The 14,245-nt window shown below is 42.4% G+C and overlaps 1 protein-coding gene across 1 annotated transcript in view; it reads left to right on the top strand.

Annotated features, from left to right (window-relative positions):
• Positions 1-14,245, top strand: part of KLF12 (Kruppel-like factor 12) — a 170,559-nt gene that overhangs the window by 143,278 nt on the left and 13,036 nt on the right. Inside the window, exon 5 of the mRNA XM_010003492.1 lies at positions 8,048-8,205. Within this exon, the coding sequence (XP_010001794.1) occupies positions 8,048-8,205 (158 nt within the window). The remainder of the gene's footprint in view (positions 1-8,047; positions 8,206-14,245) is intronic.

The following is a 14,245-nucleotide window of genomic DNA, read 5'->3' as shown; positions in this document are numbered from 1 at the left end:
GTAGGAGGCTGAGTTAGATGGACAGCAAAATTGGCCAAAGATATTCCATTCCATATATCTACGTAAGCTCAAAGGAAGGTCAGAGATCACAGAAGACAACTTCCTTCCTTCTTCTTCTCCCCTTCTCTTCCGTCCATGGCCGGCGTCCAGGGAGGACTCTGTTCATCCATCACCGTCGATCCTCAGGCTTGATCTCTCGTGACCCCCATAACTCTCTGCTTTCTCCAGCAGCAGCTCCGGGATTCCTCGGGACTCTTCCCAGTTCAGGGAAGTGCTGTGGGAGTTGCTGGGGTGGGGGGAGGCGAGAGGCTTTTGCCCATACCTGAATAGATCTGTATATAATTGTATATATTTTCTTGTATGATTCATTAGTGTTTTAATTAAAGCTGTGTAGCTTAGTTTTCAATCCAGCCAAGTCTCTCTCTCTTTCTCTCTCTCCTTCCCTACCTGGGTTGGGGGGAGGGGGGAACGAGAGCATTGTTGTCGGACCTGAGTGAGACACACCCACAAGCTCCTTGTGAAGATGTGTTTTTCCCCTTGCTTGAAGTTTCCTTGTTTTCATGGATTGCCACTTCAGCCCAGGAGAACATTGGGCTAAAGCAAAGGAAGCTATTTTCTTTAGGAAAAAAAAAATAAAAAATCAGGCTTATGTTAACTTGTGGTCACTCTGTTATGTTTCATTGAAGTGTGTAGATATGTGTAGATATGTGCATATATAAATATAAACATTTATGTAGGAACTACTTAGAAAAAGAGAGCATTCATTAGAAGCTGCCTTTAGAACAGACTGAGCACTGGAACATACTGCCCAAGGAGATGCAGGGTTTTTCTACCTTAGACATGAACAGTCTGATCTCGTTCTGAAGTCAGCATAGAGCCAGACAGATGTGACGCACTTGGGTGTTGCCTGACAGCTCACCAGTTCAAGTAACTTTAGGTGGTCGAAATGGGAATAAATGCTGCAGATAAAGTAAATGTCAGAAATGTGCAAGGTATTTTCTTTGCTGACCACCCAGGACAGGGATGTAAGAGGACATGGATGTAAGAGTATAGGGATGTAAGAGCACAGGGATGCCCATACAGAGCTGGAGCAGAGGATCCTCTTGCCTTGGGCTCTGCCTCCAGTAGCAGTAAGAAGCAGGCAGCTGGGACAGAGCATAACAGGGCAAGCTTACCATGCTCCTACTCCCGTCTGGTCCCAGTGAGATCTCCTACCATCTCCAGCTCAGGCCCTTTTCTGAACCAAATATATACAAATAATCTCTTATCCATGTTTTGTTTGCCCATGTCATTTTCCCATTTCATATGTGTACTGTTTGTGTATGCGGCCAAATTCCTCCTTTCTTTCTTGACAAAAAGTATAATTTCCAGTTTAACATCTTCTTAAAGTACAGATTGAAGTAACTACTGCTAATAAAAGAGTTGTACATATTTTCCTTTTATGATTGCCTTTAAGTACTGCTTGATATGTTTTAATGTCTATCATTCCTAAGGCAGATGTTTGCCTTTCATGAAACATTAATTAGAATCAAAGAGGAGAAAAAATACATATGTATATATGCATGTGCATCTGGTTGTGAGCAGGAGACAGTAGAAACATGGTATTAAAAATGAAAAAAAGCAGTAAGTAAATATTTGAGGGGAAGACTTTATCTGGAGATTACACTGATATTTAAGCATATTAAAGCAAAAAAAACTAGTATGTTTTTATAGCTTATGATTTTGTTATCTCACTACTATGTGAAATTTTATAAACTGTAGTGAGAAATAATCCACATCCTATTTCTACACAGTTTATTGTGTAGTGTTTATGAGGATATTTTCACCGATATCCTGAGTGGGAAGGTAATATTATACGAGCTGTCAGAAAATGAAATTGTTCTGTGAAAAGCTACTACAAAAGAAAGTAATTGAGAGCTGGGAACTGGGAAATGCAGTTCAATTCCCCTTTTAAAAAACACGTGGAGTACCCGTATCGTGCTTTTTATCGTCTGAAACTGAAGGTCTTAACAGAAAGAGGATAGTTTATCTTCAGCGAGATTAGCTCCCCGAATGAGTGCTGTGCTGCTGTGCACGTGTTCACTCGGTTTGGAACTAGGCCAGAGGAGCCAAGTACAGGTGCTGGGGCCGCAGGTGTCTGTGCTTCAGGCTGTCCTTGGCAGGGAGCTGCTCTGTGAGCTGCCTGTGGTCACTGCTGCCCTGCTTCACCCAAAGGAGGGGAGGACCCTCAGCCACTGTGGGCTCGCCTGAGCCTGCTGCTCCATCTGCTCGGGGGGTGCTGTCCCACCGCTGCAGCCAAAGGTCAAGGTTTTAAAAAATAATGTAGAAGGTTTGACTGATGTCCATAGTTGTTAATTGAAAGAAACAATAATAACAATAATTTAAAAAAAACATAAAAATGCTGAGTGGCCCAACCCCACAATCTCCCTGCAGCCTAGATTCTTGTTGAATGCCAAGCGAATACTAGAGATCCAAGAATTTTCTTCAACTGCTCATGTCTGCATCACGCAGACATGTTGTATTCCCAGTTTTCTGCTTTTATTTCATTTGCCTGCACTTTCAGTTACTAAGCCTGAAAGGTTGGCCCAAAAGCTTTGCACGTCTCATAATGATTCACATTGTCAAATTTATACACTATTTGTGTATTTGAATATTGTTTATTTATGTCTTTTTTCCCTTTAAAACCAAAGAAAAACTAAATATCTGAATGTCCAAAACTGGCCTGAGGGTGAGATACTAATATTTGCCTTTTGGTTCTATCCTGTATTGCCAAGGCACATTGTCACCTTTTACGTATTTAGCATGGTAATATCTCCCAATTTTTGTTTTTAGCATATCTATTGATGTATTTATCTTCGTGTGTGTTATCAAATATCAAAAGAAGAGGATTTGTTGTGGAGTAAAAAGGTGGATTTTTCCATTTTTTCCTTGTGTTGATTGTTTATGTCCATGTTCTTGATTTCTTCATAGAAATTCTGAATTTCCATGGAAGTTGTGGCATTGGTGGTAATCACAGTTAGTTGCCACTGTAAGGGATGATGGCACTCCCCTAACCATTAGCCACACATTCCTGTCCTCTCCCATGGGTCAGTGCAGGTATTTGGAAGACTCCGGTATTTAGAGGGCTAAGCCAGTAAAGCTGCTCCAGTGGTGTTTTTTTTCAGAATTGGCTTTTTGTCATTGTGGCTTAGTGCAGAATCAGACAAGTGCCAGTACTGACACAAGAGAAAGCATCAGGATCAAGACTGTCCTGGTATGCCAGCTTAGCCAAATCACACACTTCAACAGCTCGGGTCCTGAGAAACACAGGAGGACCACAGATCATGTTATACCCACCTTGTGGGACAATCTCTGGCCTGCCTGGCCCCTCATCTGGGCTGAGCAGTTGCCACACGGGGCTGAGTCCAGTCTGTTTCTCCACGTGATAGCCGAGTGGAGAGGGCACACCTGGTAGGTGTCTGGGTCTCACCCCAAAGGGAAGGTACCGTCTGTTTTTAGTAGTCATAAACTATTGTTAAGGTACAGCCATAAGTCTCACTTAACTACAAGGCCAGCAGGGAAAGAAGGTAGTGCAGTCTGAATGCTATCAAGGTGAGACGTGGGGTAAGGTGGGGGGCACTTGGGGTGCAAGCTGGTCTATATACCTGTTGGGTTCAGTGTGCTTTCCATGAGCTCTTCTGCGAGACAGGCAGGAGACGTATCCAGAGAGCCTGAGCTGATAGCAGGGGAGCCAAGGAAGAGTAAAGGCAGCAATCACAAGGAGGAAAATGCAACACTGGGGCACTGTTTGGGTTTGTACGGCAAGAGCAAAGCAGTGGCTCGCTGCACCTCACTGGCTCCGTGCTGGCTGTCAGGCAGCTCTTGCCCACCTCGCTGAGAAGCTGGCAGGGCCAGGAAGCTCCTGAATTGGTGACTGAAGTTAACACTGCATGTTTGCCCTGGGGTGAGAGCGTGTGAGCAGGCTGTTGGTGGGGAGCAGCCACTGTGCAGCGACTTGTCACCAGGTGGCACACTGTTGGTGTGCTGCAGCACTAAACTCAGTTCAAAGTTTTCATAAATATACCAGGCCCACCCCCCCTGCCATCCTCTCCCCTCCCAGCATTTGTAGTGAGGAAAAATAACCCTGAGTTATCAGAGTTTTTATAATTCCTGTTGCATGTAGTGCAGATCATGTTCAGAACTTGATGGCCATCTGCTGGTGAAGCCCCCATCATTGTTACACTTTGCAGACTTCTTTTTTTGCATCAGAGAGAGAAGTACTTGGATATGTGTAATTGGCAGAGATTTATGTTTTCACTTCTAGCTGGAAATAACACAGCTGAAGTTTTGTGAATCACCCTAAATGCTCACACTGATTTGGTTCATTTCACCCTATGAACAGTACTGACTACAGGTGTTGCAGCTGCTTATGGAGGCAACCAGGAGTGCCAAAGGATTTCTGTTGATGTAATACTTTCTACACTAATATAGAAATTACACTGTTTATAGAAATAGCAAACTGCAAATAAAAAATTGTCAAGCTGACAGTTCAGAACTAAAGTTTTCTTCTTTGTTAATTTATCTTTCAAACTTGGTGTATCAGCAGTAATTTGGTACATCTTGCTGTTTTGTTAGTCTATGATGTATGGTGTCAGTCCTATTGCTAAACCTACCTTGAGCCTTAAAGGCTGCCTGAGATCTTGTCTGTTGACAGAACTGGCAGGTCCTCTGCGGGGCACTCTGGCAGCTCTCAGATGCTGATCTGCTTTCAGGTCTTCACTCGGGGCAGTTTTCAGTGGACACCCAGAGTCAAAAAAGGCTGCTACAAAATTATATATATATATATGTCAGTGTGTTTTAAAATTTATTTTAATTTATTTTAAAACACACTGTGAGCAAAAAGAAAATCAATCAGTAAAAAATAAATACTGAGCTCTGACAAATCCACTCTCAAAGTCTTTTTCCACCATGATGCCATCAAACAGTAGTTTCTGGAGTCTTGTGCTGACTAGAGCCACCCGGCAGAGCCCCCATTGCCTTTCAAAGGCACAAAACGTGGTTTTGAGGATTTTTTTGTGTGTGTCTCTGTGTGGTCATAGAGGGTATTTTGTAGAAACTGGTTGAGAAAAAGGAATGCATCCCTTTAGTGCTGCACACCAAAGGGAAAGAACATCAGCAAATCAACTGACAGTTTCTGTGAAAGGGACTAATCTCAAGAAGCTCAAAAAAGCAGCATGTGCTCTTTTTTGGGCTTCCTGTGATATCTCCATTTACCATCACACAGCTTTTGTAAGGCTAAAACAAGGCTCGTGCCACTGGTTAGGATCTGTCTGCTTTTCCGCCAGCGAGCGTGTCTGCACCATGGGGTCCTGCTGCGCCGGGGGGTTAGAGTGGCAGACCACCTGGGAGGTCTGCTCTCACTTCTCATGAGTCCCTTCTGCTGGCTGGTTCATCATTTAACCTGCCCTGCTGCAGAGGGAAGGCGTGAGGTCACATTTGCTGGTTCCAGCTGGTGGTAACCTTTCTCCTCAGAGTGCTGAGCAAGCAATGGCTGTGAACCTTGCAGGGGACAGTGGCAATGCATGGCACCTCCTGTGGGGTATGTGCCTTTAAGAAAGAAGCAGCAATCTGGCTAAGAAGCAGCAGGATTGATCATGTGCCACCTTCACAGCACTGCTTTATGCCACCTTCACCTATATAAATACCCAGGAAAGCACAGAGCAGTTCCCAGCAGTGAGGTCACTTTGTTGTACGTGACAAATAGCTTTTTACAAGATGCTGACTCTGCTCAAAGTTCATTTTATCTCAGACCTGGAAATTGCAGCAGCATTATAAGCTTGATCCTCCTCCCATTTAAAAGAGATGTACTATCCAGGATCTGAACATGCTGTTACAAAATAGGTTTTTAAGACGGCTCGTAAATCACATACAGCAAAAATGGTGCACAAATATTTATCTTGAAAGATAAAGATTTTGCTTGTCTTGAGCACTGGATTTTGTACCTTCAGTATTGAGCTTTAAGATTTGATTTACATGTTTGCTTTTTATTTTAGCTGGTGGAATGTTTTTTTTTAAAAAAAAACCAACCCGACTGGAGTACTGAGACTGCTGTCAGTGAATCATCTAACCCAAGGCTTTTATTTGCCCTGAAATGCAGATTCTTAAATGGAATTCCTAAGCCATTTCTGTGACAGCTGAACACATCTGTGTTCTTGTCACTTAGTTAAAGTGCTGATGTGTCCTACTCTCTCAAAGACTACTTTTTGCTAGTTAATGTTCATATTATGCTTCCCCCCGTCCCTTTCTTCCTCCATGTCAGAAACTCCTCACGTGCCCATTTACACACGTCATATTATAAGCAAAAAACAATTAATCTGGAAAATCTCTTTGCCTGAAGCTGAAATATGAATTTATATCAAGTGTTAAAAGAGGGCTGTCAAAAGGAAAGTACTCTTGGTTTTGGTGGGGTTTTTTTGTTTAAATAGTGGTTTAAATTAGTGTTATACTGTAAAAACACTTTAAAAAAAAAAAAAAGGTGTAATTTGGGCTTGAAGGCTTAATGATTTATAATGCAGAGAACTAAAACATCAGAGAAATCACATGCTAATAGTGTGAGATGCTTTATGCAAAGTTTTAGCCCAATATAAGTAGTCCTTAACGGAAATCCCGATAAGTGGAATTTATAGCAGAGCAGTTACAGCTGTAACAGCACTGACTGCTGTAACAGAAGGTTGAAGATAGGAGCTTCTCACAAGGTGCATCAACATCAGTGCTTCTTTCAAATGCCTTTCTCGGCATCTTAGCTTCCCTAAAGATTTGTGCTTACTGCTTCTTCTCATCACGTTCACTTTCTTTTCTGCCAATTCATTTTCATTTGACGGTCACAATTTTTTTCAGAAGAACTGGGAATTTGCACCTTAAGAGTCTAAAAGATCTTGCTGGCAAATCTCTCTGTCATTTCCTTTGAATGTCAATAAACCCAAGAATGTGAGGGAAGCCCTAGGAACTTGATGAAGGCCAACATTGTTCCAGTTCTTCAAGTAGCTAAACAGGCTCATATAACTGTCAGTGAAGGTGATTGCTGTGCAGCATAACCGTAACAGCATTGATAAGGCAATCAATTATTAATGATTTATAGCTAAGTAATAGAATTAATGGAATTTGAGGAGGCTTTGGTGTTTGGATCTTGGCGTCCAAGCTTGATAAGAGTTCATGAAATAAGTTTATCTAACCAAGTGCATTGTTATAGCAGGCTTAATTCAAGTATTTGACTCCTTACACACTGCATTTAGAATCTCAAGCAACATAGCTCCAACATTATATTTTTAATTGCTTAAAATTTGGGATAACTGGCGTAAGGACCTTGCTGTAAATAAAGTATCTTCGCTGAGAACAGGCATTTCTGTGGGGATCAGTTGATGACCCTGTGCTAATAAACTTTCCTGTTTATCAGTGGTCTGGAAGGAAATGGAATTCATTGACTTGTGGGTGATGCACTGAGAATTGTAAAATAAGTAAATGGAAAAATCCCTGCTGCCGGGTGATAGGGATCTCTTAGCAATCTGTATGCAAGCAAACAACAGGTGTTCAGCCAAATGCAAGGATCCATAGGGCAGATCTGGGTGCTGGGAACACTTTTTCATAAAAGGTTCAGGATTTTTATCTATTTAAACTTGTGAGAGATAAATTATGGAGGCTATATATAAAGTTGTTAAGAAAGCAGTGTTCAGTGAGCTTGGATCTGGACACATGCAGAATAGAAATAACACTCAGATAAAGTCGGACTACTTCATTATTGGAGTAATATTTCAAGGATTGTGGTGTTTTCTCTGGCAGCAGAGAACTTCTAAACTTCTAAACCAGGACTTGAATTATTTCATACTGCAAAATACACTCTAGTTCAAGCACAAATGGTTTCAAATATGTGCTGTGGACTGTGTTGTAGAAGAGGAAATATTTAATTAATTGTCAAGGTCATTTCTGTCACAGTGATATATTACAGCTGATCAGGATATACGCCATGCTCTGGCTTAATTTTTTCCTTCTGTTCTGTTTTGGTTTTTTTTAGTTCAATTTCACCGTTCAGTATTGAGAGCACAAGGCGTCAGAGAAGGTCTGAGTCTCCAGACTCCAGGAAGCGGCGCATCCACAGGTGTGACTTCGAGGGATGCAACAAAGTATACACAAAAAGTTCCCACTTGAAGGCTCACCGGAGAACACACACAGGTAAGTCTTCTCCAGCACTGTGTACCACGGTTAAGTTAAGCAGGTTCCTTTTCTGCCTCATGTAGGATGTGTTGAACTCACGATTCTGTGGTAAAAACCCAAAGCCTGTACCTAAATAATAACACAGATGTCAGCAAGTGCATCAGCATTGGCCTTCTGGTGCAGATCGAGAGCATTCTTCTGAATTGGACTTCCCTGTCATCCCTGCTTTGCAACACAAGAGTGGTTTCAGCACAAACCAGGCTCCTTTCACTTGGAAATAAACAGAGAAGTGGCCTCCAGGGAGACACATACTGTGCTTCAGCAAACAGTGGATGGTCATTGCTTGGGACCAACAAGAGCTAGTCCAAAGAGAACCTTCAAGAAGAGCATATAGTCGATCTTCAGCAGCATTTTTCTCACTCTAGAGACCTGCTGCTGTTGAGCTACTTCTTACTTTTACAGATGTAGCATTTGAATGTTAAGTGCAACTGAAGGCCTTCAGTTCAACTCAAGTGTAAACTCAAGAGCTCAGTAGGGATTTTTTTTGAGGCTTTCTGAGGTACGTACCACATACTGCAGAGAGAAATCAGTCACTTTGTGAGAATAGGTTTCGTCAGATCCCTTCAACAGAGATTCAAGAGATGCCTTGTTGAGCTGGATCTCATTCAGTGATGGTAAAATTTAATCAATACCTTTTGTCCTTACTAACTTCACAGGCTATTACTAGTCTACATGACAGGCATGTAAGAGTAGCTGAAGCAGTGATGTGTAATTGTTGTAATTTTATTGTGGATAAACTCAGGAGCAGCAATTTGAAGTCATCAAGAGCAATTGAAAAGGAGATCGCTAGGAAGGCAGTGGACAGAATGCTCTGAGTTTCAGTGCTGTTCATTACTGCTGATTTGCTTAAATTAAATGTATTGATCCCTCTGCTCTTAATGTACTTTAGTGTTCTTGTAACTCCTTGGAGAAAAGATGGCATTTACCCAGCATGTAGCACAATGTTGTTCTTTGCTGAGAATCTGCTGGTGCTTCCCATGTGTGATGTACTCTAAAAAGTAAGAGATAATATTTTAAAAACTTAAGTGATGCCTCCTCCATTTCAAGTGAGGCCACATCTCCATCTCTCTTTCCGATATGTCTTTTGGTTGGTAGGACTTTTGTTGAGAAGGAATACTGAACAAGGCTCCATTCTAATACCCCCTACTAAATCAATTCCTGTAAGGTAAGAGTCCCTTCCTTAAACAGCAGAAATGTTCTGGTGATCTGGGAATTCCATGAGATTTCCCTCCAGGCCAATTATTTTGGTTTCTTCGTATCTCCCCATTAATGCTTGTGACTCCTCTCTTAATTTATTGTATCTTACCTTAATTCTTTTTTGCTCTTCCCAATTCTTTCCCATCTTCAATGTGGTCTTTCATCCCTACAATCCCAATGTATTTTATATAACTTTACCCTTTCACCTTGTACTGTGTCATTTGTATTCTACTTTTCTCAGTATAACCCTACTCTGACCCTTTCCTTCTCCTGCCCTGATGTCTGAGTTGTTCCTCTATTCTTTCCTGAATCACCCTTTTGAGAATGATATGGCTGTAGCAGATTAGAAGGCAGAGAGCCCACCAGAGGCATGAAACCCATAGACTTTTTGGTTTGAACCAAACGTACTCCTTAGGTGCTTGTGCCACAGGGATATCACTCTTTCTAGCCTGCAAGACTGGTGACCAGCCCAGGAGTATAAGCAAGCACCATGTAGGGAGCTGAGTGACAAAACTAGATGTGAACAACCTCAGAAATTTCACACTTGGGTTAGCCCAGAAATACAGGAGGCTCTTCTCTGTCATAACATTTTAGATCACTGAGAATCATATTTATCATGAGTCTGTAGTTCGTTAGTGAGCTCATGGCAGAGCAGGGGTTGTGGGTAATGCACCTATATCAGTGTTATTCTCTACCACTGAGGGTGCTCAGAACTAGGTACTGAAAGCTTGTAATGGTGTTGCTAATTGCAGCTTTTGCAGCTGTATCTCTACAGCAGCATGAACAGGGTTTCTGTACCTGCTGTAATCGTTGGATCCATCTCCTCAGCCTTGGTTCCCTGGCAGCTGAATGTCTAGGCTCTGCTATCTGTCTGGGATCTCTGGGTAGTCAGAGAAGAGGGATTGGCACCTCTGGGGCACGTTATTCCCTCTTCAGGTAGACTTGGGTGGTTTGCAAAGGTGTTTCTCTTTCATTGTGGGATACAGAGGAAGCCCAGATACCTACCTGTTAGCTGGCTGAAATGAATCACCACCCCAAAAGGCAGCTGCATACTTTGCAGTCACGTTGGATGTTGATTATTCCTTCAGGGAGAAAAGAAAAATAACATCAAATAAAAAACCCTCATTAAATGGTCAGCTGTTAACTGTTCCATATTGTCATGTCTTCCTACCTGCTGCAATGTAAGAAGTGTAGTCTAGAGAAAAGGTGATCTTTGCAGTTAGCCAACAGATCCAGTGAGAAAATCTGTGTTGTGCTGTGAAAATTAGATGTATTTTTCTGAATATTTCTCAGGTCTAGGTAAAAAAGTTGATATATTCAGCCTTACACCTAGCATTGGCCTTGAGCATACTCTATGTGTTCATCTCATTTTACATTTTTTATCTTGGTCTTTACTTTTGCTTCAGGCAGAAGAAGTTAATTATTCACATATGACCCACAGTAATTAGTGTGCAGTTTTGGATAAGTATAAATGAAGTATGACAGCTATGCACGCAAGGGTGAGCAAGTTTCAGTAGGAAACTTTCTGAGAAAAGATCACAGAAACTCAGCATTGCATAATCTGGACTTTTTTTTTTTTTTAGGCAGGCTGATCTTGCTGACAATTGTTTACCTAAGCAGGATGTGTTGGAGAACTCTTTTTTTTTCTTCACTTACTGTATATGCATAGCCACTGAGATATTCACAATCATTGGAACAGAGGAATAAAAGCAATGCAGTAGTTTGACAGGATGTACAGCTTTTTTGGTTGGATGGTATATTTCTTTTAAACTTAATTAAAAATGGAAACAAAATATTAGAGGTGGTAACATTTGCATTGAATTCTCTTCAAGTGACTCCTTGTTTTTTCAAGTATGCTATCATCTAGCTTCTCAATACTTCTCACCAGTGTCCTCAGAACTTCATGTACTGGTGTGGCCATGGAGTCCACTGGAGGGCGAGCTTGAACTGCACATCGTCTCTCCAACTAGAAGAAGTGAAACCTGCAATAGCTAGAACATTGCATAAATCACAAGCACTAGTATCAGATTTCTCTTTCTAGTATCAGCTTCTAGTTGCTGTTTTCCCAGATTATGAAATAAAGCTATCGGGAGGTATTGGGTGTGATGGAGCCTTCGGGGCTCTCAGGCTATCTCACGGCTCGGGTTTATCAGCGCTTTCCACAAGGAGAAGCTGTGAGGAACTGGCTCACCTGAGTTGTGCTGAGTTAGTTTCTGCGTCAGTAAACTTGAAGAAAATAGCTAACGTGTGACTCTACAAATTAGTAATCTTTAAGATTAAAACCAGCAGCCCTGGGTTGCGTTCTTGGTCTGCGTCTGTCTGTGCTGTGCTCCGTGTAGTGCTGGTGTCAGTCCCAGGAACAGGGAGATCTGTAACTCCTGTTCCTGTGAGGTCTGTGCCTGTGCAGCCCTGGTGGGGTCTGCCTTCTTCAGTTTGCTGCTTTTACTTCGAAGATGAAGAGGGAAACAACCATAGTGGATTTTTTGAATGGCTATTTTAGGCCTTTTAGGTGGTATTAAAGTTGCCATTGACACTTTCAGTAGGACAGCTGAGCATTACAGACTAAGTAATACTGGTTCCTTCCACTGTTGTTTTTTTTTCCTCCATCAAAATTTCATTCTAGAAATATTTAAATTTATCTTAATGAGTGGTTGTTTCCTTTTCTACTAGTGCTGGTTTGTGAAAGATTTACAGACTCTCTTCCCTCTGAAGAGAGATTATGAAAATCTGGTATGTTTTATTTAAGTCAAAGAGTCAAATCATGCCTTCTGTTAAGGGGCTGATAGGCCAAAATTGACTTCAGTAACTGATCTGTGAAATTGGTAAAACTGGAAACCATGGATCTGTGAAAACTGTAAAATGTATTAAATAATTTCCTTATTTTGGCAAAAAGCAGGCAGATATTTTCATGCCATAAAACTGAGGACATACATCTTGACCTCTTCTGCAATTGGCTGGACATTTCTGAAATGTCAAAGGAAAGCTGCAAAGTAGTAAAAAAATGTTTTACATTTCACCATGCTTATTTTTTGATCGTTTGTACCAACAATGAAAATAGGTTTATGAGGTAAATATGGTGAAGGCAGCAGGACAAAGCCTTACAGTCACACCATTTATCAGGTCAGATGCAAGTCAGTAAAGTCTCTGGTGAAATAATACATTTCATTATAGACTCAATTAGCTTAATAGTTGTGGATAAAGGGTATGTATGAAAAGATAAGAGGACAGGGGAATCTTGTTTTCAGGAGGGAGAAGAGATAAAACAAGAACAAACATCCAGGACCCTTTGGGCTAGTTACTATAGGCATCTGCTCAAGCGAGTGTCTTGGGGTAACATCCTGGAGGGTAGAGGGACCCATGAAAGGTCGCTGATATTTAAGGATCACCTTCTCCAGGCCCAAGAGCATTGCATCCCAACTAAAAGGAAGTCACGTAGAAACTCCAGGAGGCCAGCATGGATGAGTAAGCAGCTCCTAGAAAAGCTCAAACTGAAGAAGGAAGCATACAGGGGGTGGAAGCTAAGGCAGGTACCCTGGGAGGATTACAGAGAGGTTGTCCAAGCAGCTAGGGATCAGGTGAGGAGGGCCAAATCCCTGCTAGAATTAAATCTTGCCAGGGATGTTAAGAACAATAAGAAAAGCTTCTTTAGGTGTGTTGGGGAGAAAAGGACATCCAAGGAGAATGTAGGCCCTCTCCTGAAGGAAATGGGCGAGGTAGAAACACGGGATATTGAGAAGGCTGAGGTCCTCAATGACTTCTTTGCTTCAGTCTTCCCTGGCAAGTGCTCCAATCTCAACACAAAGGCCACAGAAGGTGAAAGCAGGGAGTGGGAGAATGAATTTGCCCCCACTGTAGGTGTAGATCAGGTTCGTGACCGTCTAAAGAACCTGAAGGTGCATAAATCTATGGCACCTGATGGGATTCATCCACGGGTCCTGAGGGAGCTGGCAGATGCAATTGCTAAGCCTCTGTCCATTGTATTTGAGAGATCGTGGCAGCCTGGTGAGGTTCCCGCTGATTGGAAAAAAGGGAACACAGGCCCTGTTTTTAAAAAGGGGAAAAAGGAAGACCCAGGGAACTACAGGCTGGGCAGTCTCACCTCTGTGCCTGGCAAGGTCATGGAGCAGATCCTCCTGGAAAGTCTGCTAAGGCACATGAAAAATAAAGAGATGATTGGTGACTGCCAATATAACTTCACCAAGGGCAAGTCATACCTGGCCAATCTGGTGGCCTTCTACAACAAGACTACAGAGATGCTGGATGGTGGCAGAGCAACTGACAATCTACCTGGATTTGTGCAAAGCATTTGAACTGTCCCACATGACATCCTGTTCTCCAAACTGACAAGGCAGGGATTTGACAGACAGACCACTCAGTGGATAAGAGATTGGCTGGATAGCCACACCCAGAGAGCTGTGGTCAATGGCTCAATGTCCAAATGGAGGCAGGTGACGAGTGGTGTCCCTCAGTGAGGGACCAGTGTTGTTCAACATCTTTGTTGGAGACATGGACAGTGACATTGAGTGTCTCCTGATCAAGTTTGCTGATGATAACAAGCTGTTTGGTGTGGCTGTCACGCAAGAGGGAAGAGATGCCCTCAGCACAAGAAAGATATGGAGCTGTTGGATAGAGTCCAGAGAAGGGCCACCAAGATGATCAAAGGCCTGGAGCACCACTGCTGTGAAGACAGGCTGAGAGAGTTGAGGCTGTTCAGCCTAGAGAAGAGAAGGCTCCAGGGAGACCTTGTAGCTGCCTTCCAGTACTTGAAAGGGGCCTACGGGAAAGCTGGGGAGGGACTTTT

The sequence above is a fragment of the Chaetura pelagica genome, unplaced genomic scaffold, assembly GCF_000747805.2.
Source record: "Chaetura pelagica isolate M959 unplaced genomic scaffold, ChaPel_1.0 scaffold106, whole genome shotgun sequence".
Taxonomy (NCBI): Eukaryota; Metazoa; Chordata; class Aves; order Apodiformes; family Apodidae; genus Chaetura; species Chaetura pelagica.
Note: the sequence above shows the minus strand (reverse complement) of the source record. Positions and strands in the feature narration are given on the sequence as shown.